The sequence below is a fragment of the Bemisia tabaci genome, chromosome 1 (assembly GCF_918797505.1).
Source record: "Bemisia tabaci chromosome 1, PGI_BMITA_v3".
Lineage (NCBI taxonomy): Eukaryota > Metazoa > Arthropoda > Insecta > Hemiptera > Aleyrodidae > Bemisia > Bemisia tabaci.
In genome coordinates this window covers 70,332,991-70,360,818 of record NC_092793.1, presented here as the reverse complement: position 1 = coordinate 70,360,818, position 27,828 = coordinate 70,332,991, and the positions used below count along the sequence as shown (strand labels likewise).

General features: G+C 36.3%; 1 protein-coding gene across 8 annotated transcripts in view; it reads right to left on the bottom strand.

Annotated features, from left to right (window-relative positions):
• The window catches only part of Ctns (lysosomal cystine transporter cystinosin), a 43,485-nt gene that overhangs the window by 8,225 nt on the left and 7,432 nt on the right, over positions 1-27,828 (bottom strand). For 2 of the 8 annotated variants that reach the window (XR_002010151.2, XM_019060216.2), the window contains exons 2-10: positions 17,793-18,046; positions 15,453-15,546; positions 14,002-14,181; positions 11,626-11,766; positions 10,016-10,115; positions 8,414-8,533; positions 7,399-7,569; positions 4,004-4,121; positions 2,668-2,770 (exon numbers count right to left, since the gene is read on the bottom strand). Coding sequence is in view for 7 of the 8 variants with exons in the window: in XM_019060216.2 (XP_018915761.2) it covers positions 2,668-2,770; positions 4,004-4,121; positions 7,399-7,569; positions 8,414-8,533; positions 10,016-10,115; positions 11,626-11,766; positions 14,002-14,181; positions 15,453-15,546; positions 17,793-17,844 (1,079 nt within the window). In the remaining variant the exon portion in view is untranslated. Of the gene's footprint in view, positions 1-100; positions 380-2,667; positions 2,771-4,003; positions 4,122-7,398; positions 7,570-8,413; positions 8,534-10,015; positions 10,116-11,625; positions 11,767-14,001; positions 14,182-15,452; positions 15,547-17,792; positions 18,047-19,674; positions 19,819-26,941; positions 26,967-27,040; positions 27,065-27,111; positions 27,250-27,310; positions 27,333-27,828 lie in introns of those variants that run through there. The other 6 variants (XM_019060220.2, XM_019060217.2, XM_019060218.2 and 3 more) reach the window with 6 other exon arrangements.

Sequence of the window (27,828 nt, the reverse complement as noted above, 5' to 3'; positions counted from 1 at the left end):
AACAATGCAAGAAAGAGATGTTCCTGGGGAAACTATGAGGCTTGATTCATAATACACGCTTCTTATTCTGGAGTAGTATACAAAAAGCAACACATTTGACTCTCTGTTTTCTCTTTTATATGAAAAAACACAAAAACAAAAAAATAAATATATTTTTACAATATTTAAAATAACACTTAACAACAATCATTAAAAATTGAAAATAAAACTGCGCAGTTGCTAAGCTAAACACTTTTAAGTCTTAAAACAAAGCTGCTAAAGAGGGCATAGTTTACATTGCTTAAAGAACAATCTATGATTGAAGCTTAAAACATAAAATAGATCTTGGATAGCAAACTATATTCTACTAGAGAGATCGTATTCTTTCACGCCTTGTGTCCTGTGAAAAATAATTTTAAAACAACATACATTAAAAAGGGAAACTCAAACAGAATTTGGCAGTGCTCCAGTAAAAGCAGACAACAATTTTAATTCATTGAATGAACACAAAGAGGAACATGAATACGAAGCCTGGAAAGAGAAGGCAGTTAGTAATCTTGTCTGAACCTGTCAAAAAAATGTATAATGGTCAGTGATCAATAGTAAGAATAAAATGAGGTCTTAACTAAACAAAGTGTGTTAGACACAGGTACATTTTGAGAGTTAGCAAGACTTTTTCTCTTGAGAGTCATTAGAAATGCAAGTAAGAGCAACACATTTTAGGGGCTCTATAAAGTATGTTATTTTACATCCTTTAAAATTGCTCTTTCTGATATTTAAATCATAAAAAAATGTATATTTTACTGACTATTTTCATATCGGAGTTCTCTCATATTGACTCTTGTGTAGTGGTGAAAGTTTAAATACTTGAAGCAAATCAACAATTCCTGCAGTAAGATAAATTTTGCTGGGATTTATTTTAACTGTAAAAGATCTCAAAATGTACATAAGACAAAAGGCTTGGTCCTGTAAAAAAAAGTAATTTAGTTAAACACACCAATCATTTTTTGTTACAAACATATACATTTTTCAAATCTGTTTTCAACTGAGTACGGAGGTGCAAAAAGCTCAAAAAACTGATTATTATTTCTTGCAATCCAGCTACTTTGCCCCCAGCAAAAGTTAAGAGTTGTCTCACTTTTGATACTTGAGAACCCTCTGATTTTTAGAACTTCCTTCGAGAAGTTATGATTTTGCCTCACAACCTAAGATTCGCCTCACATCAGCCGCTATACGAGTATGATGATACTGGACATATTTTGCACTCCTGCTTGCAACAATGCATTGAAATTAAATGTAATCGTACATCTTTAAAGGCGCAACTCTGCTAGGCGTTCAAAGGCGAATTTTGGCGCACTAATGCGTCGATCAGCGGACCGTCCTATACAAATAGCACGCAACACCGCTCTCCGAGCAGCGCTGCTTCCAATTCACCGCCAAAATTTGGCTAGCAAACGTCCAGCAGAATCGCGCCTTGAATGTTGATACATTCTAAATCCCTATCGGTATATTTAAAAATATACTTCTTCCAATTCATTTCTCTCAATACTTTAAAAAATAGTGAGAGGAATGCTTGACATTGAACAAATACCTGCAATTGAAACTTCCAGACACAATTTTCTTCAGTGTCATTATTTTTACTGCTGACAGCAAGTTACAACATTCAACAGAAATAAAGAACTGAAAATTATGAAAATGGTTAAAGGATCTGGATCTAGGTCTAGATTCGAGCTGCAAAATAAAATTAATGCTGAAAAGAAATTAATACGAGAGGAAAAATTAGTAAAAATCAAACACAAAAAATTCAATAAATAAGAACAAAAAAAAACATGAACAAAATTCAAACATGTAAATTATTGAAACATAAAAAAAAAGTGGCACGGATAAAATAAAAAGAATTTTTGTGAAACCCACTGCAAACAGCTACGTATAAAATTAATTCACATTATTAGAAAGTGACAATACAAAATACAGATAAGCTAACTACATAGTTTCAAAACAGGCAGAAGAAAAAAGTGAAAGAAATATATAATTTGTAGCAAAAAGATAAAGAAACAGAATAGTACAAGGCTGTCAACACTAACCGCGAGGATGACACTAAAAGTAAGATGACACATCATTTCAAGATTCTCGTACCCCCAGTGAATGCAAATATATTTCCTCGCTGCTAGCTTGCCATCACCTAACAGCAAGGTTTCAACCTTACAGCCTTTATGCAAGGAGACTACAAGCTAAAGGAACCCCAAGGGAATTTGTCTACTCAGGATCTCATAAAAAAATTCTCCAACTTGCACAACTTACATTATTAACGCTCAGTTATTTTAAAAAATTAGGACATTCAAAACTACTATTCTCATATTAAGAAAATATTTTGACTGAAGAAACTGCACCCTTGAATTTTATGGAGACTGTTTGTAATGGTATTTGAAAATTTCTAGAGAATGTTTGTTGTTATTATGTACTAGAATAGTTAATTGATTTAGAAAAGCTGTTCAATGTCTCACACAAAGAACAGAGTTTGGAGTGACTGTGGTCTCCTAGTGAAATCCTCGTGGAAAATTTTATTTCAAGCTCAAGCATGAAAATAAGAAGGAACTCACTCCAGCCATGAAATGTAAGCAACATGAAAGCAACAAAATTGTCCGATCTAAAAGACGGAGACACACTCTCAATAAAATTGACACTCACCTGTACAAAACATAATGTTGAATCATGAAAAATATGTCGAACACGACAGAGAAAAATCCTAATCCAAATTTTGTTGGATCACCGAAAATAGATTTCCAATCATCTGAAATAAAAAGAAGAAAAAAATCACAAATTTTATCCTGCTTTTAGGGACCAATTCATATTCAAGCAATTTTATGTCACAGAATGTCATTACAGCATGAATGATGGTAAGAAATGCTTGGAATATGATAATTCTGCTTAGAATTTGAAACTACTGATGAGCATCTCCACATCGATACGTATATGATTGGATCAAAGCCATCAAGAGACAAACCAAGAAAAGAAGAAGAAAAAAAAAGAAACAAAATTTGAAAAGTCGATTACCCAAGAAGCAATGATCGTGATAAGTTGCGATTTGATCGGAGAATGTATCGCAATTTTGGCAATGTTGATTTCTTGCAATATTATCGGATAAAAATTTGCAATAAATTGTGTTCACATCACATAAATTGGCAATAAAATCGCGATTTTATTGACAGCGATTTGTCGCCATATTATCAAACAAAAAATCCTAATAAATTGGGATAAAATTTCAATTTTGTCAAACGCGGTTTTATAGAGATAAAATCGCTCATATGTGGATGATCCTAGCGATTTTTTCACCAGAATATCTTGGGAAAATCGGAACTTAATTTAAAAACATCGCGATTTTTCCGTTGAAAGATGCCACTTGGGTAAAGAGGGTAATCTTAATTAAAATATCTCAGTTGCAGAAACAATTTTGGGTTTATTTTTACCAACAAAAACTTCATAAAATTGTTCCTCAAAACTTGGGCACTTCACAGACTGCTCGTTACTTATCTGGTAAGTTTTGTGCACTTTTAATAGCTTTGAAATGTAGTGACATTAATCAAAAATGTCTTCCTTGTAGCGATCTTCTCCCTGCATTTACCGACTATTTTAAATTAAGTAAATCATCATCTACTAACCAGTATGAGAAAAAAATCTGTACAGATGATAGAGTATGGTGTAAGAAATTTTTTACTCTTTATGAGCTTAGTGCTACTGAGATACAAAATCTTGGCGTAAAGCTTACAACGCTAAATTGAAAAAATTCTATGACAATCTAATAAAACTATCAACACTATTTGTGCTAACTAAAGCAATATTTTCGTCAGCCAATCCTCAACTAGTTTTTACAAAATATTTTCTTGATGGTCTTCCTTTTTCTACCTGAAGATTTTGTTCTTACGAGGACTTGTTTCATAAACTACCGAGCAATTCTAAATTGCCTCTAAGCCTTCCTTTAAATTGTACTAATGAACTGAGCTCAGAAAGTTCAAGTAAAACAAACCATAATTGTATCCATTGATGAGCATTTGACCCATGCTCAATGTCCCTCCTGTAAAGTCCAGTATGATATTTCCAATGCTCCAGCCCATTGTACTTTTCCGCTGATAGTTCATGTAAGCCTGCGACCAAAAATACAAAGTTATTAAAGTTTTTCATTAATTTTACAAAATTTACCATTTTCATGATGAAGAAAATTATACGTTGGAAATTTTTTTCTGATACAACTGATATTAATTGACTTACATTGTTGTTTCCAAATAGGTGATCAAGCCTGACAGGCCACTATATTTTCTAATAGCGGCGCTACCTGCGTCCATTCTACTCATCCGCCCGCACTCAATGGTCAGTTCTTCGAGGGACAGCCTCTATCTTTCGGGAAAATCCCGATCGGCTTTCACTCTCCTTTCCATACGCATCAACAGAATGCCTCTTCGTGTTTTACAATGCCAACATTGGTACCAAATTGGCAAAATGATCTGCTTATATGCGCTGTGTTTAAAGCTCCAGCGACTTTTAATCAATTTGGCAATCTCCTTGCCGGTGCCAGCGATTGAAGTCTGGCATTCATCGGCATATATGAAAACGACCAGAATTCGAGAAAATCGTACCAGCTGCATTTACTGCATGATTTCGGGCGTCAAAACTGGCTAGCTGCTTACCGAAGACCTCTTTTTTCTTTGAAAGGTTTCCACATCTCATGGCCTAATAATCAGACAAAAGTATTGAACAAAAACTTGTAAATGAATGGAAAACGTGGGAATGTTGTAAAACTTGGAGAGGTCGCGTCAGGTTATCCCTTTAATTTCCAAGTCTACTTCAGTCTCTCTCAAAATTTACCTTGCGCGTTGGCTGACCGGTGGGTGAGGTGCATTTCGGGTCGCAAGTTCTATGATCTTCGGTCGCGATTTGGTTTAGAAAAAAACATGCTTGTACTTTGTGCTTGTTGAGTAGGATTTTAAACTACAAATGTGCATTCGTAAGAGCTTGATTTGGTACCACCGGGACATAAATCAGAATTCAAAATGGGTTCGCGTGTGCGTATGGTTTATGCGCAACAAGCATTACCACTATGGGATAATCATTAATCACTGCAACGGAAAGCAGCGAACACAGTTTTAGTGAATACGAGTTAGATATTGATGTTTCTGATTCAGATGAAGTCTCTCAATCAAAACTCAAGAAAATAAAACGATCCTCATTGTGACAATTTCTCATTTTCTGACACCGAGCCATTATCAATGTTTAAACCCCAAAATTGTGTCCCCACGGGGAACCAGTGCGTCCAATGCCGGAGAGATATGTGCGCACCATGTCTTAGGTGCAGAGTTTTTTTTTGCCACGATCATTGCAAGGAGAACATTAAACGTTGCGAAGATAGACTTAATCAAAAGTTAAATCGTTCAGCCTCAACGAAACCTAATTTAAAATGAGACCTTTAACCAATGAAAAACATGCCAATCTATTAGCACTCTGTTCAGGAGATCATCCCGTATAGTTTGCCGACAATAGAATATTAATTTTTATAAAAATTTACCGTTCAAATTACAGAATATTTGTAATGAGAGAGAAAAGAAACGAAAGAAAAAGAAGAAATTATGGAAAACGAAGTGTAATAGATTTTACGATTGTTATCCCGGTCATTTTTTTTCAATACATTTTACTTATTAATTACTTTATTTTAAACGTTAAAGATATAAAGAGTATTTTAAATTTCTTCTTCTTTTTCTTCGTTCCTTTTTTCCAAAGAAAGTAGAGTTAAACGAGTTTTAGTCACAATCTTTGCAACTGTTACTGGAGGAAAACTGCTAGGCATTATGAAATACTGACTGACTGCAGGTTTTCTTTGTTAAATCTACCCCTGAGAATCCAATGAGATTCTTTTAGAGCCTCTAAAATTCCTGCTAGGGGCTGTTTTTTAAGATCACCCTAAACGTATAATATATGTCAATCATTGGATACAGACACTCGTTAGCTTAGAAAAAATTTTGTAAAACCAAATCAAAGTGTGCTCAAGAGTATTTCACAAAAAAGTTTTAACCTAACACTATTTATGGTAAAGAGAACAGAATTTTTGCATTTTTCTGATGTATTTACAGATTTTGGAATGCATGAGTGTAGCCATGTGCAGGTTAGATTGTGCAAAAAATTAAATGACAACTCTCAAATATTCATATAGTATTTTTCCTCAGCACCGCAGCATCAAACCAGATCACCTATACTGATCTTGTTCTCTATCTGAATACTCGTCACCATTCAAATCAGCACAGATAACTTATTGGCATTGTGTTGCTGGTTTTGACCAATCAACAAGCAATGATTAAGAAATGAAACATAACTGATACTTAAAAATACATAGGCTGTCCCAAAAGTACCCGGACTGGTTCTGTAACTTCAAAACTACGATAGATGAAGACATGATCTTGGTCTCATTTTCAAGATCAACTCAATACCTATCGATTAAGACCAAGATCAGAGCAATCGAATAAAAATTGACCGAGTTATGGCAATTTGAAATCAGCGAGTAAAGTTTATCCCTACGGTTTTTAAGGAAGATTTTTCGATTACCAGGATTCAAAAAGTTAATCTTCGTTTCCGCTTTCCTCCAAATCTTCCATAACTTCCTTTTGCTTTTCAAAGTACCATCCATTAAACCGGAAGCAACTTACCCATGCGCTCTTGCCACTTCTCTAACATTGTTTTCCTGAATTCTTCCCTTGGGATAGAGTTGAAAAAGTTCTGAACTGCATTCTGGATTTCGGTCCTCGATTCGAATCTTTGCCCATGAAGCTCCTTCTTGAGCGCAGGAAACACTCAAAAATCACAAGGAGCCAAGTCAGGGCAATACGGAGGATGCAAGATTGTTTCAACTTCATTTTTACTCATAAATTCATGTATGAAGTTCGAGTTGTGAGGCCGCGCGTTGTCTTGATGGGGCATCCACGAAGCTTTCAAGTGCGACATTCCACCCATTCAGGGTGCGTCCGGTCGGTCAGGGATTTTTGCCCTTTGGACTCTTGGCCCAAAGGCAGGCGATGACAACTGGCAACAGCCGACCACCACAGGGCAATGTTGCCAGGTTGTTCTAGCATTACATGGAAGTTTTCGGTCGAAAACACAATACCAGATCATTCTTTTAGATATCAATATCGTCAATGAAGAATCTTCCTTAAAAACCGTAGGGGTAAACTTTACTCACTGATTTCTAATTGCCATAACTCCGTCAATTTTTATCCGATTGCTCTGATCTTGGTCTTAATCGATAGGTATTGAGTTGATCTTTAGAATAAAACCAAGAACATGTCTATATCTATCGTGGTTTTGAAGTTACAGAACCAGTCCAGGTCCCTTTCGGGACAGCCTATGTACATACTGAGACCTCTTGATACAATCACTAACCTGAGGAATGTATTTGATGAGGGTGATGGATAGTTTGATGTATGAGCAAATATACAGGAAATCGAGCCATGTGAGCTTACTGTAAGCAGTAAAACAGGCACTGACTACCAGGATAACAGCATAAATAGACACTAAGCCTAAGGCTGTATAAGATACTCGTTGGGTTCGCCTCTGTAACAAAAATTAAAGCACATTAGATTCTTTCATAGCAGCAAGAAAATAAGCATTTTTGTTAAAGTGTCGATTATTTTGGTAAAGATTTATAACAATGCTTTAATTTACAGCAGAGCTTGGACAAGGGGAAAGGACATCAAGCCAAAATTATTTTGAAACAGAGGTAAAAAATTTAAAAATTAAGAGTATGTTGTTTAGGAGCTTCTTCCACATAATAAGCTTGGGGCTCTCACAATGCCGCTCGAAACTGGTCTTTTTTTAAATCTTTTGACTTTTGAATACTTTTCTTACCATCCCATAATTGTTCAATATTAAAAATTTGAGCTTCATAAATTATGTGAATGTTTTTACAGGTATAGGATTGAAAAAACTTACAAATTCCTTCCTCCTTTAACAATGTTGAGTTCTTCGCAATTCACGGGAGGGCAGAAAATTGACCAAAAAAACAATTGACAATTAAAAATTCACGCAAAGTCTTTCTCTACTAAAGAAAATTATGGGTTACGCTCTCTAACTACTTGTCATTGATCCCCCCCCCCCCCCTTCGAGGCCTGAGGCGCAATCAATCTTTCTATGCAAACTTAACATGAGAATGTAATTTTGTAGGTAGTTTGATGCAGTGCAAACTCTTTAAAAAAATCTTCTGATTTACTTCTTTTACATTCTTTGAGAAAAAGAATACTTTTTTATCCTGATAGCAGATTGTATTTTTGTTCTTGCTTGCAGCATTATGATCTCTGAAAAATCTCAGTCAGCCAGAGAAAAAGCTTTTCTGGAAAATTTAACCATCAGTCAAGTTACTTACCTAAAGTTACAGGGTTTTAAAAACATTATATCATACCTCATAAATAAAACATTGAAAAATTGTAAAAAGCGTAATAATTGTAGCGTGAACAGAAAAGAAAATATCTGCTGGCTCCACAGGAATTAGACCTCCAGGGTTGGCTTGGAAATACTCCTCCTAGAACATAAAATAATAAAAGAATGAAATCCAGACGTAACAACCTTCAATCAATACTTGAATAAAATTATGAGGTCACAAAAAAGAAATGAGAGGAAATAACTCATCACATGTGGTTCTCAGGTTAATAAGAAGAATTGGTGGAGATATACGGGATCTTTCAGGATTTGAAGTTGCAAAAATCAATTTCAGGATAATAAATATTGCACCGGTCAAAACAGAAGTTTCACCTACAATAAATTGATGTCTGCCATTGAGCCTGTTGATGTCTGTTAGTTGAGCCAATTTGCTATACTATGTCACATGGTCTTAAAAGATGAACTGAGCTTACGAGTGATTTACTAAACTAACAGTAAAACTTTCATTTTTTGACAACTACAGCCAAGAGAAAAGTCATTCAAGAGTGCAATAAATTTGGGAGGTCAAAAGGGAGGGTTGAAGTATGCGCTAAAAATCTGGTATGTTACATAGTAATCAATGTGGTAGTAAAATCTGTAGTGGGATGCGTAAAAGTGCATTCATGATAGTTGTTAATCAAAGTGGGATTAAAAATTGGACTTTACAAGCTCAGCTTACTCCAAAATTAATGGCAGTATTTGCTAGGCACTTGGATTCAAGATCTAATTTTTATCCTTTTCAATTATTTATGTCATTTAATTATTCCTTATTCAGGATGTAGCACAAAAGTACAATGCTAACCTACAAATAGAAGTCAAAAATAGTGTGGTGATTGTACAAAGGATGATGTTGCTGCCATGCTTGCTTACATGATGCAATTTATGCTAAGCATCCAGATAGAGTACTATAATAGAGTGGTATGTAGTTTTTGCGCTCTCAAAATATGCAAGCATTATATTTCCATGGTTAAAATTTGTAACAGATTCTTACTTGTAGTTTTCGAAGGTCAAAAATTATAAGAAGCAATCAAGAATCTAGAGGTAAAGTGGGCACTCGCATTTCCCTTCTTATAACAGAGAACAACTTAATTTCCCAGCCAGGAAATGAGAGTCTCAGATTAAGGAATAGTTGCGCAGAGGCGCATAATTGACAAGTCCTTTTCCGCAGAGCATGATGGGAGAATATGGATCTCAAGCAGTCATGACAACAGTAGGTTTTTTGGCCATAGACTTTCACTTCAAGTTTCGTTATTTTATCAAGTAGAAATAATTTTCAGTTGAAACTTTCGAAACACATACTTCTAGTTGCTATACATTCATTTCATCCATGAAAAGTCTTAATTTCAACTCTGACAAGGAGAACTCATACTCTGACCGGTCCACGACTATACTATGCTAGTATCTACTTCAGTTCTAGATCCCTAGAAACAATTACATACAAGCCAGCCTTATTTTGACTCAGCAGTGATAGCTGTAGCTCACTATCACTAACTCTCATTGAGAGATTACTCTTCAATATTCCAATAATAATAATAAAAAAAGGTTACATCTAGGTAAATTAATTGGAGAATATTTGAGAAATTACTTGGAAAGTAGGTGAAAAATAAAGCCCGAGATTGAATGCTGAGTACAGGGTGAATCCAATTAGATTCAGCATCAGAAAATCAAAATTTAGACCAACGACACTGCAACATAAGAAGGAATAACAATGGAATTAAATAGCTAGAAATATTTGTGTTATGCAAATGGTATAGTGATGTAGTCATGTTCAAAATATAATGAGGGAAGAAGAAACAAAATAATTAAATATACACAAACAAGAAAAAACTCAAATAATCGTTTTCAATAAATAAAATTCAATTCAAATTTCATTCAAATGATTGACTCAAGTTATTCAACAAATGGTAGAGAGCAAAGGACGTTAACTTGTATTGTGAGTTAAAAATTTGAAGACGGACATTAAAAATTAATGCTGCTGCTGATGTGAAGTAAATGCTTGAAAATTAAAGTAAAGCTGAGATATGATCATTTTTATTTTGAAAAATCTACAGCCAGAAAAAAGAACTTTAGCGCTTGCGACAAGTAAGGTACCTTTACAATCGTCTTCTAACCGCGCTAACTATATGAAGTTTGTAAGTCTTAAGGGGATATGTTTCGTCAAATCGTTTTTACAAGGCCATACTTCTGTAATTTTTTTTTTTTTTATACTTGATACTTTTAAACTCAGTTATAGCTCATGAATAAACAGACTGTTTGATTTTAGCACTTTCTCTTTCCGCTTTTTATATTACACAAACTGATTGCGGTGGATGCACCGGCTGTGAGACAGTATGTTTGAGTTTTTTGCGAACGTGCGTTAAAATTCTGCATAAAGCTGAAAATCTTGATACAGATGGAAGAAGCTTATATGAGCACAGTTTTCCCTCAAAGAGATATGCTGTTTGGTGCAACACTAGTTACATCCATTCAGGAAGTATTGAGTGCATAAAGTGTATTGAGATTTTCAGCTTTATGCTGAATTTTAACGCACGTTGGCAAAAGACTCTAACATACTGTCTTATGACCCGTGCTTCCATTGCAATCAGTTTGTGTAAAACTGCCTTGCCGAGGCTTATGCGGAGCTGTTTGGATAATCGCTCACTAGATGGTGCAAGTTTACTTGCTGCCAGCGTCCGCTTGCCCAAGTCTCGGGCTGATTTTCACGACCTCTCGAGCTTGGTGGCAGAAAATTCAGGAGGCTGCACTGCACTGAGGATTGGCTCAACAAGGCTGAAATGCGTCTGCAGTTGCCGTCCTGAATGGACGTAACTAGTATTACACCAAACAGCATATCTCTTTGAGGGAAAACTGTGCTCATATGAGCTTTTTCCCTCTGTATTGAGATTTTCAGCTTTATGCTGAATTTAACGCACATTGGCTAATCTCTGACATGCTGTTTTTATATTACCTAATATTTGTATAAACGGCTTAGTCCTAAGAAACCGTAAATGCAGGATTATTTTTAGACTGAGATAGGAGGGTTCATTCTGTGCTTTCCACTCTGCCAGAAACTTATTCAAACATCATGAAGGAGCCTTACTCAAGAAATGAGATCGGTAAACCAAAATGATAATTTGAATCATTCATATTAGAATAAATTATTTGTGTTCGCTTTGAAGGTGGTTGTTGAAGATATTTGTAAAATAAAAAAATTACCTTTTTCGGGTGTAATTTGTATATAGTTGAGGATAAAATGAAATTGACCATGCAGCAAAGTACAACCAACCAATGACAAAGCTGACATAGGAAAGAATTACAGAATGCTGAACATAGACTTCTGTCACAGCATGCATTGTACTGAAAAATAAAAATACACCAATAAACAAATAACACAATGAAAGAAAAAAATGAGTAATAATTGTTCATTCCTTAAAGGGAATAAATTCTAGAAATAAATGACAGACTAGGAGGACTTAAAAAAACTCAGATACCATGAAAATAGGGATAATGAAAATTTTCCCTTTGGATATATATATATCAGTCTTTTCCCAAGTTCAGTCAGCACTTTAATAGATTGATGTTCTTGATACTTTTTCAGCTTTCTTATTTTGAAGGCAAAAAAGCAAAATAAAATGAACTAAACTCACAAAATAGCCAAGATATAAGCCGACACATTTTGGGGTATATGTCAGAAACAGGCGAAAAACATTGAAATTATCAAACAAATCATTGAGTGTTAAGCAAAGATAGATAGATCTGTACGACTAATTGTTGCTGGGATGGAAAAATATGCTCTTCTAGCAAGTAAGATGTTAAAAATGAATCTTGTAATCCCCAGACTTTGGCTTGACTGCACCCACAATTCCCTTTAAATGTCCAAAAATGCCAACTTTAATGCATGATCGACGGTCGAGCCATTATCTACGGATCATCAGAAAAGTAAATTTTTGACAATCAGAGTGCTACTTTAGAATTGTAAATCTACAGCTGATTGTAGGCATTAATGCACAGAGATCCATAGAATTTTTACAGGACTTCTTTGTGCTCAATTTGACATTCTATCTATTTGATCATGGTAGAATTACAAATAAGTTATCTTTATTCACCTGATAAAAATGTCTAAATACATATCTTTCCATTTTCTTTTCTCCTTTAAATGAGGTCAATGAATATGTTCAATAACAGTTAAAATTAGCCACTTTTAAGGAACATCCACTTTATGCATCCTGAACTTTAAATTCAAAATGACAAAAAGTTAGGACAAATAATAATATTATTTTCAAAATGTAATTCATGTCTAGTTAATATCACTAGTTCTGAAAAGGAGGGATAAAATTCACATGAAGACACTAGCAAGGATTGCACTTAGGCTTGCGCCTTACTTTACAGATGAAAACAATCATGGACAAGGAATATAATAAAAGAGATGGCGTGGTTGGTTCCTATTCAACGTATTAAGATAAGGAGCTTATCAGACAGTAGTTCCAAACATTATGTCCGACAAAATATTATCTTTCACTTGATTAAAAATAATGACCTACGCTATAAAACACTATTGCTCCTGCTTATCAGATTTCACTGGCTTCAAAACAAGCAATAAGGAAAAATTGTGTCCTAACCGAAAACTAAACACAACCTCCACAAGATCCATCCAAAACTGAGATACATAGGATACAGATATACTGAAATATTCCAACTTCTCCAACTGCATACAATATTTTCATTCATTTCTTGAGAATTGTTATTTTCTGCCAAATGAGTGAGGATTAAACAAAACATAGCAAACTAAAATGCTACTACTGATTATTTTTTATGGATGCCAATGTGATTGACCAAGTCAGCATGAGAAGCTTGAAACTGTTGGTGAAAAGTAACTAAACCCATAAAAAAAAAACACCTACGCATGAATCAGTGCACGCATGACAAAACAAGATATTTTCTTCTTTCCTCCTTCCCAGGAGAAAAGAAAAAAAAATATCAATCCTGGTATCCTCCTTCAAAAGCTGATGAATAAGAGAAAATAAAACATGATCAGCTGATTTTTCTTCGCGTGAATTGCAAAGGACTTCCAATTACTCAAGGATTTACTGCTTCCTTTTAATTTCTTTCGCTAAGTAAGCCGTTGTTTTCTTTGTTCTAAAACGAGCTCTCGTTGTATCAAAAACACTTTTAAAGGTTCGTCTAATCAATAGAGTGAAGCTTATATTGAAAATTTGCTCTTTATCCAATTGTTAAAATAGATATGATAAGTTGACCTCACAAACACAGTAAGAATCTTGACTAATATTCCCTTCATGACCATGTATGCTTTGATTCTTGACACAACTCTCATTAATTCTTTATGCGAGGTAAAAGTAACAGTGGCGACTTTTGATCTAATCAATAGAACTAAACTCCACCTTACATAAATCTAACTTGCTTATTCCTATTTATGGTTGCGATTCGACTCGATCTATACATAGTGCGACATGCTTACATACAAGTGTCAGAATTTGCTATCAGAATAGAATCTTTATTAAACTACAAATAACTCTATTGATTGTTAAAAACATGTACTATATTTAACATTTAGATAGACAGAGGTGGTACTACCTGACAGCATCACGAGAAACATTGGCTGATATTGTTGTAAGCCCTGGTGATAAACCAGTGACTTCCAATTGGTGGGCTCCATCATTACTTGGTAATATATTAAAACTAGTTTCACTTAATTTAATTTTAGTTGGATTCTTTACTACTAATTGCACAGTTATGACCTCCTTTACAGGTTGCCTGGAAAACAAATAAAGAAGAGATTCAGCAATTTTTTCTTGAAAAAAATATTGTTACAAAAATTTAAGGACTGTGTGTCAGTTTTTGATGATCACAAATTAAAATACTAGGGCATGAACTTTGCCTGAGGTTGCAAGCTTATATTCTTCTAATAGCCTTAATAGTATTTTGACGCACTTTTATATCAATTTTGACTTTTATAATTTCCTACGATATCCACAGAGAATATATTGATGGCCAAAGTACAAAACCATGCATCTCCATTGCAGTATAGCAAAAGTTCTCTCCAATTGATCACTGGGAGAACAAAATTCCCGCTCCTATTTTATTTTTTCGAAGAGAAACAAGCCAGTTTTATAGCTAGGATTTATACATTATATTCTGCTAACGAAAAGAAAAATCAAGGCAGTTTTAAAGATTTTGCTGTTTTAAAGAAAAAATAAAGTAAGTTCAGGAAGTCTGCAACTTTACAAATAAGTTAAATACGTGGTTATGCTCTTCAGCCATCAATGTTTCCATGGCTTTAACCTTCACAAAATGGCATTTTTTTTTTTTTAAATGGTTTTCTATCAAATACTTGAAACACCAAACGCAACTTCCTTGGTTTGAATAATCGCTTTAATCCGTGCCGTGCTAAAATATTGGAAAGCTGGCAAAGTAAGCTCTGACACAGAGAGTACTTATTCAGTATTCGATCACTTCTGATCACAGTGAAAAAATAATACAAAAATAATGATGGCAGAATAAACTTAATATTTTGAAAACATTAAAGAGTAAATTCATAATGAAATGGTTTCTGACTATTTCTCAAGAACTTTGTCATCGAGAATATCATAACTGAAAAGTTGGCAAATTTTTAGAGTGAGACAGAGGAGCCACATTCTTGATGCTTGCAATTGGTGCCAATAGGCAAGTGGTAATAGTAGATCTCCTGTTGCATTTTGAAAGTCAGTCGACATATTTAGCATAAACGCTAATTAGGCGTATTCTACAATACAGAATTATCAAAAGGGAAATTGGGAATGGAACAACGTTCTGAATCATGTAAAAGATCAGCATCGAATTTTTACCATCTTTTTTCGTTTTGTTTTTTTTTTATCCTAAAATATAGATGCCTGGCAACAAGTTCATGGTTTGTTGGCTGAAATCCGCTGGAAGTAATCAAATCCTCCTCCCCCCCCCCCCGAAAAATACCATAAATTACTCAAATTCTTGGCATCTTTACTCCCTAAATTAAACAGAGCCGTAATATACAGTCCATGAATACTTACGATAAACTGACAGAAAATGAATTTGTTTCATTGACTAGAAGACTTAATTTATGTGTAGAGAATAATAGTTCTGACGTCATCCTATTTGGAAGACCTGTGACAAAACAAAAAAAATTATGGTTAAGCATTGAAATAAACCCGAAAAAACGTATGGCGAACTTATGAAGTACCTTTCAGAGTTTTGCAAGTCACACTAAAATCAGATCTGAAAGACAAAGATTGATAAAAACGTCTGAAGAAGATATACACAAGTCCATAATATTTCACTGACACTCGTCTCATTCACATATTATTACTTAATTTTAAAAACCTTCAAGTACATTTGTTAAAATGCAGAGCACAGAGGACCAAAAAAAAATTATCAAATTAGACAATTAGGCTACCCCAGGCAAGAGAATTACAATACACAGCCATGAATGGGGCAATTAAAAAATACGTTTCTCAAAAATGATTTGAAAGAAAGGCTAGGGCTAGGGATGTTTCCTTTCATCTACAAGAGAGTTCCCTCCACAAAACTCTCAACATAAAACAACTGTAGGAAGGTAAACTAAGAGAGCAAAAAACCTCTTCAAAAACGCAAGTTCCGTTAAAATGAGGATAGATTATTTCATGGTTTGATTCTCCTCAAGTGAGCTGATTGCAAGACATTGAAAAGAAAACTGTGGAGACAATTTAACACAAGACATAAAATTGGTCAGCATATTCTTAGCGTACCATTCATTTTCATCCCATTGAGATTACCTACTGTGATTTTTACTTGTTTCCCGTTGCGTGGAAATCATCAATTATTATACTTAATCAGAGAACTGTTTTTTTTTCTCTCTTTCCTGAATGATAATCTATAATTAAATTCTGATCAAACTGCTGATGCAAACTCACTACTAAGAACCTAGAGGCTGACAAATCAGTAAACTTGTTAGATTGTGTTGCCTCAAAGATTGCAATATGTGCTTGAATGCGTCTACCTAGCTGACTTACAAGAAAGAAAAAAATCAATGTTTCATAGAATTTCACTTTTTAGAGAAATCATTGAATGATACAGTGGGCTAGAAAACTTCAGTTGGTGGGAAAAATTGCCTAGAATCTGCATAGATTCTTTCCGTTCGAAAACGACTAAACGATGAACGTTTTAAAAGTCATTGTAGAAAAATAGCTTTTCGGGTTAGGAGTGTTTTCTATTTTCAACAAAAAAATTGTTGACCTGTCGTAGAATTAAAATTAGCATATATTTTCATCAGTTCGGAAACAATCCATTTCTGAAGTTTTCAAAGGCTTATATCACCAATTCATCAAGCCAAAAAAGCGAACAATTTGATACATACCTCTGCCACTCAGTTTCTCCAATATAATTGAAAAAATGTACTTAAAACGTTTTTAAATTATTGAAACCTATTAACTCCGATCAGTAGAGTTCGTTTTTTGTCATTTCTACCCCATTTGAGTTAGATTGTTTTTGAACTTCAATTGGACTATTCAATAATTTACTCCCTTGAAAAGTTTCTTGTCAAAGATCCACCCTAATTTTTTTTTTATTTTTTTTTTTTTTTTTTATTTTTTTATTTTTTTTTTTTGTCGTGGCACTTCCGGAACTCCGTGTCAAAATATTTTCAAAATAGCCCTGGAGATGACGCTTCGTAGGCGATTGGAAGAGAGTGAATATGCCTGACTGACAAGCTCAACTGATTGGGAGGGGGGGGGGGGGGGGCGTGTGTGTTTTTGCGATAGAGATTACAATTGCAAACACAACTGTGTCAATTTCATGAGCTGACATACTGCTGCTGAAATTACACTCCGTTCAAAAGGGAACTAAGGGCCCTGGGAGAAGGGGGAGTTGTGGGGGACATACATGATTTATAATCGTGTTTTGGTTGACGAATGCGTTAGCTGATACAAAACAGCTGGTTAAAAACGCACGTGAAAGTTTCATTTAGTCCAATTTTAAAGATCTTTTTTAGAACTTTAAATACATTTGTAAGATTTATATTAAATTTTGAAGCCTTCGTTCGACTTTGAAAGCCCTTTTAGAACCCGTTCCAAATGACTTGTCCTTTTTCGCTGTATAAGGGGAACAGGGAACTCTACATATACAGCAAAGAAGGACAAATTATCAGCAACGGGCACTAGCACAATGACTGTCGGGATTTTTTTCCGAGTGCATCCTCATATTTTTTTCTCACAGCAGTGGCGCCAGTGAATGAATTTTGAAGTTTACGAAGGTTATGTTTGTTTCCGTGTCCACCCTTCCCATGATAATCGTTTTGCATACCTGGTCACATGTCAAGTTTAATGGGGGAAATTTTACATTTCGTTAAAGGAAATGCTAAAAAAAACTAGGCTTACCTATAAAAATTATTGCGGCTAAGGCCAGTTGCTTTAGAAGCGGGCCTATCATCTTAAATTGCTAAATAAATACTCTCCGTTTAAAAAATAAAAATTTGGCACAGCCACGCGGAAGTTGCGGACTTTCGATTCCTTGGGTGAAAGAAGGCACGTTTAGGCACGCAAGGGCTCCATTCTGGCAATGGAAGTGGAACTTAGTGCATTGACTTCATTTCTGTATGTAGCTTTCCTGCTGCTTGCATCACTCTTTCTCTCTGGAACATAGAAAAATAATACACTAAATTAAAGAAAAATAAGCTTAGCAGTACATAGTCGTAAATTTAAAGTTAAATTGTTAACTCACTTGCACGTTTCTTAATTATTTTTCCGCAGACGCGTTTCACTCAGTACGGACCATTTTCGATGCTAGATTGCGACTCCGATTTCTATCAGTGTAGTACTTCTTCTACCAAAAGTAACTTACCAAAATATTTTTATGAAAGGGGAAAAAATATATATATTTTTTTTTTTCGTCTTCTTTTGGAAATCTGCTCATAAGGAGTGGCAAATTTTCACCGGGGGCAGATATCTCTATTCACTCCTTGCTATCCGTGCTAGGGAAAAACGTCAAGCGAATATTTGAATGTTTCCAAATTTTCTCCGATAAAATATTCATTTTGAGGAAAATTGAGAAGATTTTTCCTTAAAACTTTCGGATACTCTACTTATTGTTGGTTCAAGTTGCAAATAAAAGTCTCAAAAAATTTGAAGAAAATTCCCCGCGAGTTTTCCAACTTGGTGTCTCATCAAACGGTATCGGCCAACATGGAACGGCACCATTGAGTACATAGAGTCGTAATGTAAAAGGGAGAGCTGGCGCCATGTTCTGCTCGACGAATTCCGAGCCCGGTGTGCGCCGAGTTCGGGTCGCTTTTTCGATACATTTTCGATCCAAAATGGCGGTGTGGAATACGTGGTAATTCCTATCTCCTTTGTTGTTGTTGTTGTTGTTGTTGTTGTTGTTGTTGTTGTTGTTGTTGTTGTTGTTGTTGTTGTTGTTGTCATCGGATGACCGGGTACCCGTGTATCGCAAACAATAGATTATGTATCGAAAAAGTGACCCGGCGTCACACAGGTGTCTCGGAATTCGGGACATGGAAAATGTTTAAAAGTGGCGCCAGCTCTCCCAATGGACCACTAGACAAGGGAAGAATTTCAGGATTCTGATACATGTTTCTTAACAAAAATTTCACGTAGAACACGATGCGCACAACAAAAAATACTGCAATTAACTCCTTACGAAGATATTTAATGATTCATGATGCGTGAATTCAAACCACCCGCTCATAAAAACTCAATGCTATACGTGATTCACATCGCGCACTAAACATTATCATGACAGTCTCTGCGATGTAAAAGTCTGGCAACCTCAATCTTGACGCTTTGGCTCAGCTATAGTAAATTGCTTATAGTTTAAACAACACATGGTAGGAAATGAACATGGCTCAATTGAGAAGCTTGCTGAAACCATTATAGTGCGCGATTTGACTCACGTAGAGCTTTGAGTTTCTTGTGAGCGGGCAGTTCAAATTCCTCGTAACCAATGTGAAATAAAAACGTTAATATCTCCGTTAGGAGTTGGTTTCAATAATTTTCGTTGTGCGAATCGTGTTTTACGTGAAATTCTGGTTAAGAAACATGTATCAGATTGCTTAAATTCGTACCTTGTCTAGTGGTCCATTACATTACGACTCTATGTACTCTATGAACGGCACATACGGCGTTCTTCCTCAGCACGGCAACAAACATCTGGATTAGGGTCTGAAATCTAACTGATTGCCAGAAAAAGAAAAGGCGAAAACAACATAAGAAGAATTCGTTTTAAAAAGCTGTCCTTCCGCACCTATGGATAACACTTCTATCGTAGCATCGAGCTTTCAAGTATATATGGTATTATAATTCTCAATTTCGGACGGAGAGAGAAACGTAAGATATCTAATAAGGAAGTGTTAACTTTGAAAGGAACTTGATAACGACATTTCAATATAGAATCAACCCGACGGATTTTTGTCACACACTAATAATTCAGAGGAAAAATTCTTATGCATTACAAACTTGTTCTTTTTTCTTTGAGCTTGACTATAAACCTCAAGTGGACATAGCTATCAATGTTCTCTTGTAAAATGCATCCAAATCATTCTGATTGCATAACCTTCCCGCAACAATTAAAAGAAAAACAGACACTTTAACCTAAAATGGGGCATCTTTGCACGCTTCTAAATGTAACTAGCCAAGGAAGTGATGTGGTTAAAGTGCGTCTAAGTCGACCGTGCGTATTATACGATGAGGACAATAATTGCGCCGTTTTGAGTAATAATTATCGAGCAGTCGACTCGTTCACACCTATTGTTTTACTCCGTTCGCATCAAAATGAAATGTTTACGTGCATTCGCTATAATGTCCATTCAGATCCTTGATTCATTCCGATTCTTACGCAATACCTGCATACATTAACATAACTTTTGGCAGCGGTAGGTATGCGCATACGGAAAAACTATCATCGATGATTTGAAAAAAGCTTGCTTCTGGTACTATCAACTCATTACGATTAAGATTGTTACCACCACAGATTACTTCCAAGCTAAAAAAATTAGGATAAAAGCGAGAATTCACCCTCTTGGAGATTCTGAGTGACCGCAGCTCGGCATGAACCTTCCGTAATTAATTTACGTACCCATCCTAAGTTCAAAACGTAAAGGACAGGACGGACTGGCTTTCAGTTTTCCGGGAGGTAGACCCCGCTGAAAAGAGGAATTTGGGGCCCCTGTTGAAGAAGGGGCTAGAAGGGGCTCGTTTAAAATTTTTTTACAAGAAACAAAAAATCTTCAAATTTTAGGAATATATATTCTTCTTTATTCAGAGAGAATCTGCAGAAAAGTTTAAGACGTTATGTTGTTTAAGCCAAAATACGAGAAGAAATTAGGCTGAGTGATGCAATTAAGTCAATTCTGGTCAAAATCCATCTGATTTCCCGACAGGGAGAAAAGCGGCTATAACTAAAGTACGTTGTAACGGTACAAGATAACAAATTCAAACCAGGAGACACGCCTGGACTTTGCTTTTAAAAGATTTCTACAGATGGATTTTTTCAATCGCAATTTTTTTATTTACACTCTTAACATTGAGCGATCTGAAGATAATTTACCATCATTCGAATCTTTAAACAACAAACTCACCACCTTATTCGCAGGAGAGAGTTACTGCCGAAGAAAAACTATTCAAAATACATAGCGGTGAAATCGAGAACTCTCCGTTTGGCAACACGGACCAGGGCGGCAAAAAAGCAGAGCATTGGGTCAGCGATTCGGATCGGCAACTTTAAGTTAGAGCTTTCGCATGGCGATCCTTTGTCCACGTTGCCAGATTGCGTCATCAATAAATGCAAGCAACAAGGTAAATTTACTAAACGTAGGACCATTTTTGGACAGCTGGTTCAAGGAGTTCACTTCCGTTTAACTCCTTCATGGCATGTAAGAATTAACTGTTTATCATCAAAGTCTCCTTCCAAGACTTGTAATTGGCTCTTTTTTATTACTTTTTTGATACATAATTATAAATGCATTTAAATGCTAGGGGTTCAAATTGAAACGAGTGTTTAGTTACCTATTAGAGAATTTACGGGGTTTGAAATTTGATGAATTTCGTGATTCAATGGAAAATACTGAGAGAACTGACCGCGAGGATACCTTTGGTTTATAAATTGAACAATTATAGGAGGAGATACCAAAAAAATTACTTAACTCGATAAAATACGTATGTTAAAATTGGAAATGCCGCCAGATGATGTCACTAGGTGGTGCCTTTTCTCACATTTAAATATAATTTTATACTACTTCCAATTTCAGAGAAAACTTTTAGAAATACTGCGAAATCAGCTCTAAGCACTCTTCAATGAAGCAATACAGCTGCGTGCAAATTCTCCAAGGCCATGGTTGCTAGGCTAAGGCGCCACTTTAAAATAAACGAATATTACAACTGATTTTCATAAAAATGAAACATTAGAGAAAATTAGACGTCTGATGTAAGTAGGCTAGTTTTGATTAAATACGTTCTTTCCAGTTCAAGAGAGAATGCGTTCATCAATCAACAGGGTGTCTGCTAAAACAAGCTGGCCAAAAATCAGTACTTTTACAGTACTTTTTCAGTACAATCCCAAAAAATTCCGTATCTTCTTAACAGAAAAATTCAATACTTTTTCAGTAAATACCACCAATTGACAAAATTCGATAAATTTCAAAAATTTGAATTTCTCGCTTAAATTGCTACAAAAATGACAAAAAAAGAAAAAATCCCGGACCTTCTTGCGGAATTTCCGCACTTTTTCAGTACTTCTGGACCGCCCTAGAAAAATCAGTGCTATTTCCGGACTTTCTGGAAATTCCGGACTTGTAGACACCCTGATCAAGCCTCCGGTGCTTAGAAGGAACTCAGCGAGATATTGGGAGACGCGGCAACTTGAACGACAATGTTTGGATTTCACCTCGAGTGATGTGAGTGGCATACCAGATCGAGAGGCAAAAGGAGCTCACAGCCGGAGAGCAGTTCCACCCGAAGAAGTATCACTTGCGAATAAGTGCAGACCCGACCGGAAACCGCCGCAAGAAATGAATTGCAAAGAGAAACCAAGTAAACCAGATGATAGAGGGAAAGGCCCTGGGCCAACACAAAACATTTCGGACCTCCAAAACTAACCGGGCCGACTTTCCGAGCTTCCAGTGTCGACGTCACTACACGTCACCAAGTCATTAGGGCTGTGAACTTTCCCGGTAAAATGTTGTCCAGGGTTTCAGAAAGCTATGGTATTGCTTGGTTAAGTATTAGGCAAGAGAAATAAGATATAAGGAGAGGTAGATAGCAGGGAAAGAGGCAGTGAAATTAGAGAATATTGCCACGAATAATTGCAGTTAAAAAATTTTGTGGGCTCTTAAACAGCTTTTCCTCATACACGAACACGAATCGTACTTTTCTTTAAATTTTTCTCTTCTTGTCTTTAATAGTTTTTCTCCCCCGCAAAATTGTCTCATTAAAACAAGCGGACTCCTTCAACGACAATGTTCGGTACACCGTTTGTTGAAATAACTCAAGGTTTTTGGGATTGGAACCAAAAAAAAAAAAATACCAATTGTTGCAAAAAAAAGTTGAGACATCTGTGCGTGTTGAGAGGTGCAACTAGCTTCACACTCTTCATCACTGGCGACACGACTATTTCTGTTATCGTGAAGTCACTCATAAGTTAGAATAACTTGATAGAGAGTCTGACCGTTATATGGGCAATGCTACCACTATTCGAAAACGCAGGAGCGTGTGTTGCCTACACTAAAAATTGAAGGCAAACTGACATAGCGTCGAATAGCTTCTTCCCGTATGGTAAAATTTTCTTATTTGTGTGTGTCCCAAGTGAGCGTGCCATTTCACGACGACACCACTATTCGACCACGTGGGAGCTCGTGTTGTTTGTACTGAAATTTACCATAACTCAATTAATCACGCATTGAAAATGAGAAATTTCGATGGTAAGAAACACTTAGACGCATTCCACCGGTGTGAATACACAACGAGGTTATGGCCGTTATAATTGTGTCGGTTTCCATCGGAAGCATATAACGACAACGAATATAGAATGGCGTAGTCACCAGATGAGTCTACAGACGCTATTAGTGCAACGTCACAGAAAAGCGATATTTATCGATTTTTTCGCATTGGTAGCATTGAAAGAGGTTATGCCAATGTTATTGTTTGGATCCAATTCGATATAATGGAGAATCCCTATGATGACGTCGCTACTAATAGCGTCTATGACCTGGTCATATCTCGACGCTAGCCTTGAGGGAAGTCCAGTTCAAAGGGCAGATTTTTGCGTGTGGGCACCTGGAAGTAAACGTCGGAACCGCGAGGATTGGCGGCCTCCAGGTTTCAGGCATGAGACGCACATCGAGATCGCATCAAGACGCGGAAACGAGGTTCAGCCTCCCGCTCCCGGCCGCGCCGCGGTCGCGTTGTAGTCACGTCGCGTCGCTCGACGCCAAGATTCTTGCACCATTCCAACTAACCCTAACATCACACTTACGCTTGAAAAATATTTTTAAGTTATCTCTGAAAACAAAACAAAATTTCACAGATGTTGCTCGAAAAGAAACGGGGGGAAACTAAAATAATTAAAAAACGACTTCGAAACGTTAAGGGAGATAAATAACAAGGAGATTAATTAGTTTTTAATCTGATTTACGGTCATTTAGGAATTATTTTACCTTTCATTGGGCGCCCTCTGCGTCTTCTCCCTGGAGGAACCCAGTCAAGGACCTTCTTCGGCAACCTGTCTCCTGCCATTCTCTGGACATGACCATACCAAATTAGTTGTTTTGGTAAAGGTTGGAGGGAAGGGATTGAAGCGGAAATGTTAAGGTGCTCAATCCCCCATGATTTGTGGTTTGAAAGAGAGCAGTGGAGGTTAGGAGTCGTAGAGCGCGAGGGAGTGCTGTAAAGCGACTTATATGTATGTAGGAATTATTTTAAAACATTTTGAAAATTTTTAAGAGCCATTAAAATACATTAGAAGTTTTAAACGCATTTCTTCATCAGAGGGCACCTCTGAAAAGTTTGATGAAATTTTTTTTGAAATGTATTTACATTTATTTTTATTTGTTACTTTCTAAGAGAGTTTTTAAGAATTGGGTTACCGAAGGATTTTTAAAGTATTCGTTTTTTTATCCATTGAACCAAACTAAATAAAAATAATTAAAACTTGAAGACGGTTTACCGGAACTGAGAATGCTCAAGCTGTTTCCTAAAATTGCTTGAAAACACTTTTCAAAAATTTCCCTTTGATAATTTAACCCTCCGTGTCGGAATTTGAGTTGAAAAAAACTTTTCATTGACCCAAGATTTTTGGGGACTACCCACACCGAGAAAAGGCGCGAATTTATTAGATCCGGTTTTACGTAACCAAGGTTGTCGAACACGTGGATATACATACTCTGCTGGCGAAGAGGCAAGGCATTTCAATATGAACCCTACGTGCGAAAATATAATGATGACTACGGTCAGTCACTAATGGAGCGACAATATTCTTGAAAGAAAAATAAAGAAAGATATGCGGTGTTTATAGCGAATCAAGTATCGGCCAACACGAGTCTCATTATCCATCTAACCCGAGGGTTCAAACTCATCGCGTTGAGGTTAAGATTGGAGGTCACAGGTGCGCTGCCTCGTCGAGCAAGAACAGCATAACTTCAACGTAAACCCTAGGTTGATCCGCGATTCTTGATGAGCCAAGACGTAACCGCCGATTCGGCCCGGTTATTTTCGTCAATGACAGACATCGAGGAAACGGGTATCGCGATGCATTTATTGGCGAGTGGTATAGGCGAATTGCAGATGACAAGCGCGATTCTCTCTTTTAGTTGCTGGGGAATAATCAGAAGTGATGATTGCGGGGTTTTTTCGTTCTTTCCGCGTTGAAGTTGATCACGGGCGAAAATGAAGTTCTACTAGACTCTTGCATCAGCTAGAGGGGGCTAATTCTCTGAGTGTCCTTAAAAATTGTTACCATGCGATAGTGGCAACTTGAACGATGTGATAAGCTCGTCTGAGAATTTCAAGCACCTATAAAATTTTAACGAACTGGCGAATCTGAAAGTGGGAAAAGTACCTTGGTGCCAGAGCGGTATCGTTCCGAGAGACTAGCAAATTCTGGCTAATGACTAGTCACTACGAGTATGTCCTTTCGATTGAAATAGGTACCCGGTGTTGCAAGAGGAGCGTTGAGGGACATTTTTATGACGTGCATGGAGTGGGATGGAAAATTGCATGAAAAATAAGAATTATGAAAATTTCATTTGAAATTTCAAGCGGGTGGAACTGCTTTTAAAACGTACAATTTTCAAAATAAAATGCCTGGGCTCCGATTCCAGTTCCACATTACAAAATTTGACTTTTTTAGTAAGGCCCGGTGTAGTTCCTCCGAAAAACCGAAAATTATAAAATAAAAGCTGTCGCTTAATAAATCTTCAACCTGTATGTAATGATTCATTCAATATTTCAGAATTTCCATTTTTCTTTGATGTTTCCTTATTGATTAATGGCATGTAATTGTCATCTGGAAAAAAAAAATGATAAAGAGAACTCGTCCACCCTTTTGACCCGAGGTTATTGCAAAGGGATTTAAATATTCCTTGACGATTTTGTGATTTATTTGGTTCAGAAAGAGAACAAGACAGCAAAGCAGAACTGGATGGAGAAAATAGGCAAGTATGTTTCCGATGTTAGTGCAAAATAACTTTACTTGGATAAAAAATCGCAAGTTGCATAGTTTATTGGGTGAGCCATGCTATTGCAAAATCATACTCCCGCGTTATGAAAATAGCCCCGCACCTGCAAGATTGCAAGTGCGCTGAAGTAAATACGGATTAACCTTGCACCACTATCCTAATTCACATCGATGAGGAATTTGCAGGTGTCTGAAACTTGATGAATTTCGTGTTTCAACTTGAATTTGGTGTTTTCATGTGTGGAAACTACTGAGTGAACTGAACACGGGGATACCCTTGGTTCATATTGGCAATTACTGGAGGAGATAAGACAAAATAACCGAATCTGCTGAAATAAATGTGTTTAAATGGGAGATACCGCCAGATGACGTCATTAGGCGGTGCATTTTCTCACTTTTTAATCTCACATTTAAATCTATTTTCATGCTACCTATTTCCCAAGTCAGAAAAAAATTATAAAAAATACTGAGAAAGCTAGCTCTTTCAGCATTATCAGATGAAGCAACAAAAAATTTGCGGGCAAATTCTCTATTGCCACCGGACTGGAAGCCACAACGTTTGGATTGCATTTAGCAAACAGCAACCAGCGCGATTACAGTGCTGTGAAAATGTTACTGCTTCATAATTCTTGAAAAAATTTCCCAGAATAGCAATAGTTTTTGCTTCCCTCCAAAAATTTGTTAATTTTAAAGGGAAATAAGTGTGTAAATTTCAATGCTGTACATACGATGAGTATTTTTAAAAGAGAAGAAGTGGTTGCAGGATTTTGAACACAATGTAATCACGGTGGTTCCTATTTGCTAGATGCGATCAATTTTATGATCTTCACTGCGATTTTCTCACTTAAAATTACGCATACGTTGTGCTGACGTGACCAACAACATTTTTCAAGCGGAACACTTGCGTAACAAAAACAGGTACTATGACGAGAAAATCAGTCACTTGTGAGGATGAATCTCAGGAGTGTACGAAATTGCTTGTCCGGTTTTGATCGAGAGGCAATAATAACTGACTATGAATCTTTTCCGCGAAGCTCTCGAAGATGAAGTGACACAAAAACTATCCAGATTCCCACTTCACTGCAATACAAACTTTTCAAACTTTTATTTCCGAATTCATCGGAGAAACATTCTTGGAAGTTGAGCAGTCATACACTGACAACACACACAAGTGCGTACTTCGTAAAATGCTAATAGAGGAGGGAAGTCTTACGAGTAACAGCACTTCAATTCGTTATTGCGTTCACCGTGCAGCAAGTGCTCAACACATGATTCATCAGTCACCAGCTGTGGTTTTCCAGCACACGAGAAAAGCTGTTGACAGTCAAGTCAAGAGGCTGCGACACATTGTTACTCTCTCACATGATGGAACCGCGGTTTACTCATTTAACTTCACAAATTTCACGGGCGAATTGTGTCCCTGGCACCCACAAATCGAGTGAATCTGCGGTAAATTATGTCTCTCTTTTCGCGGCACGCTTTTATGCGCTTACTGAAATGGTATTAGACCAGAGACAATTAGACCGTGCAAATCCAATACGTTTGAAGGCATCTTTTCAAATAAGCTTAACCTCAAAAACCAATGGCTCACAAGGTCAGATATGACTTGAAGCACTGCATTGTAATATTCCCCTCCAATTAACGTCAAAAAACATAGACGCAACGGAAATTCTAAAAAAATCTCTGACTGCTGTATCAGTTTTAGCATTTAAAAAGTAATACGTTGTGTCA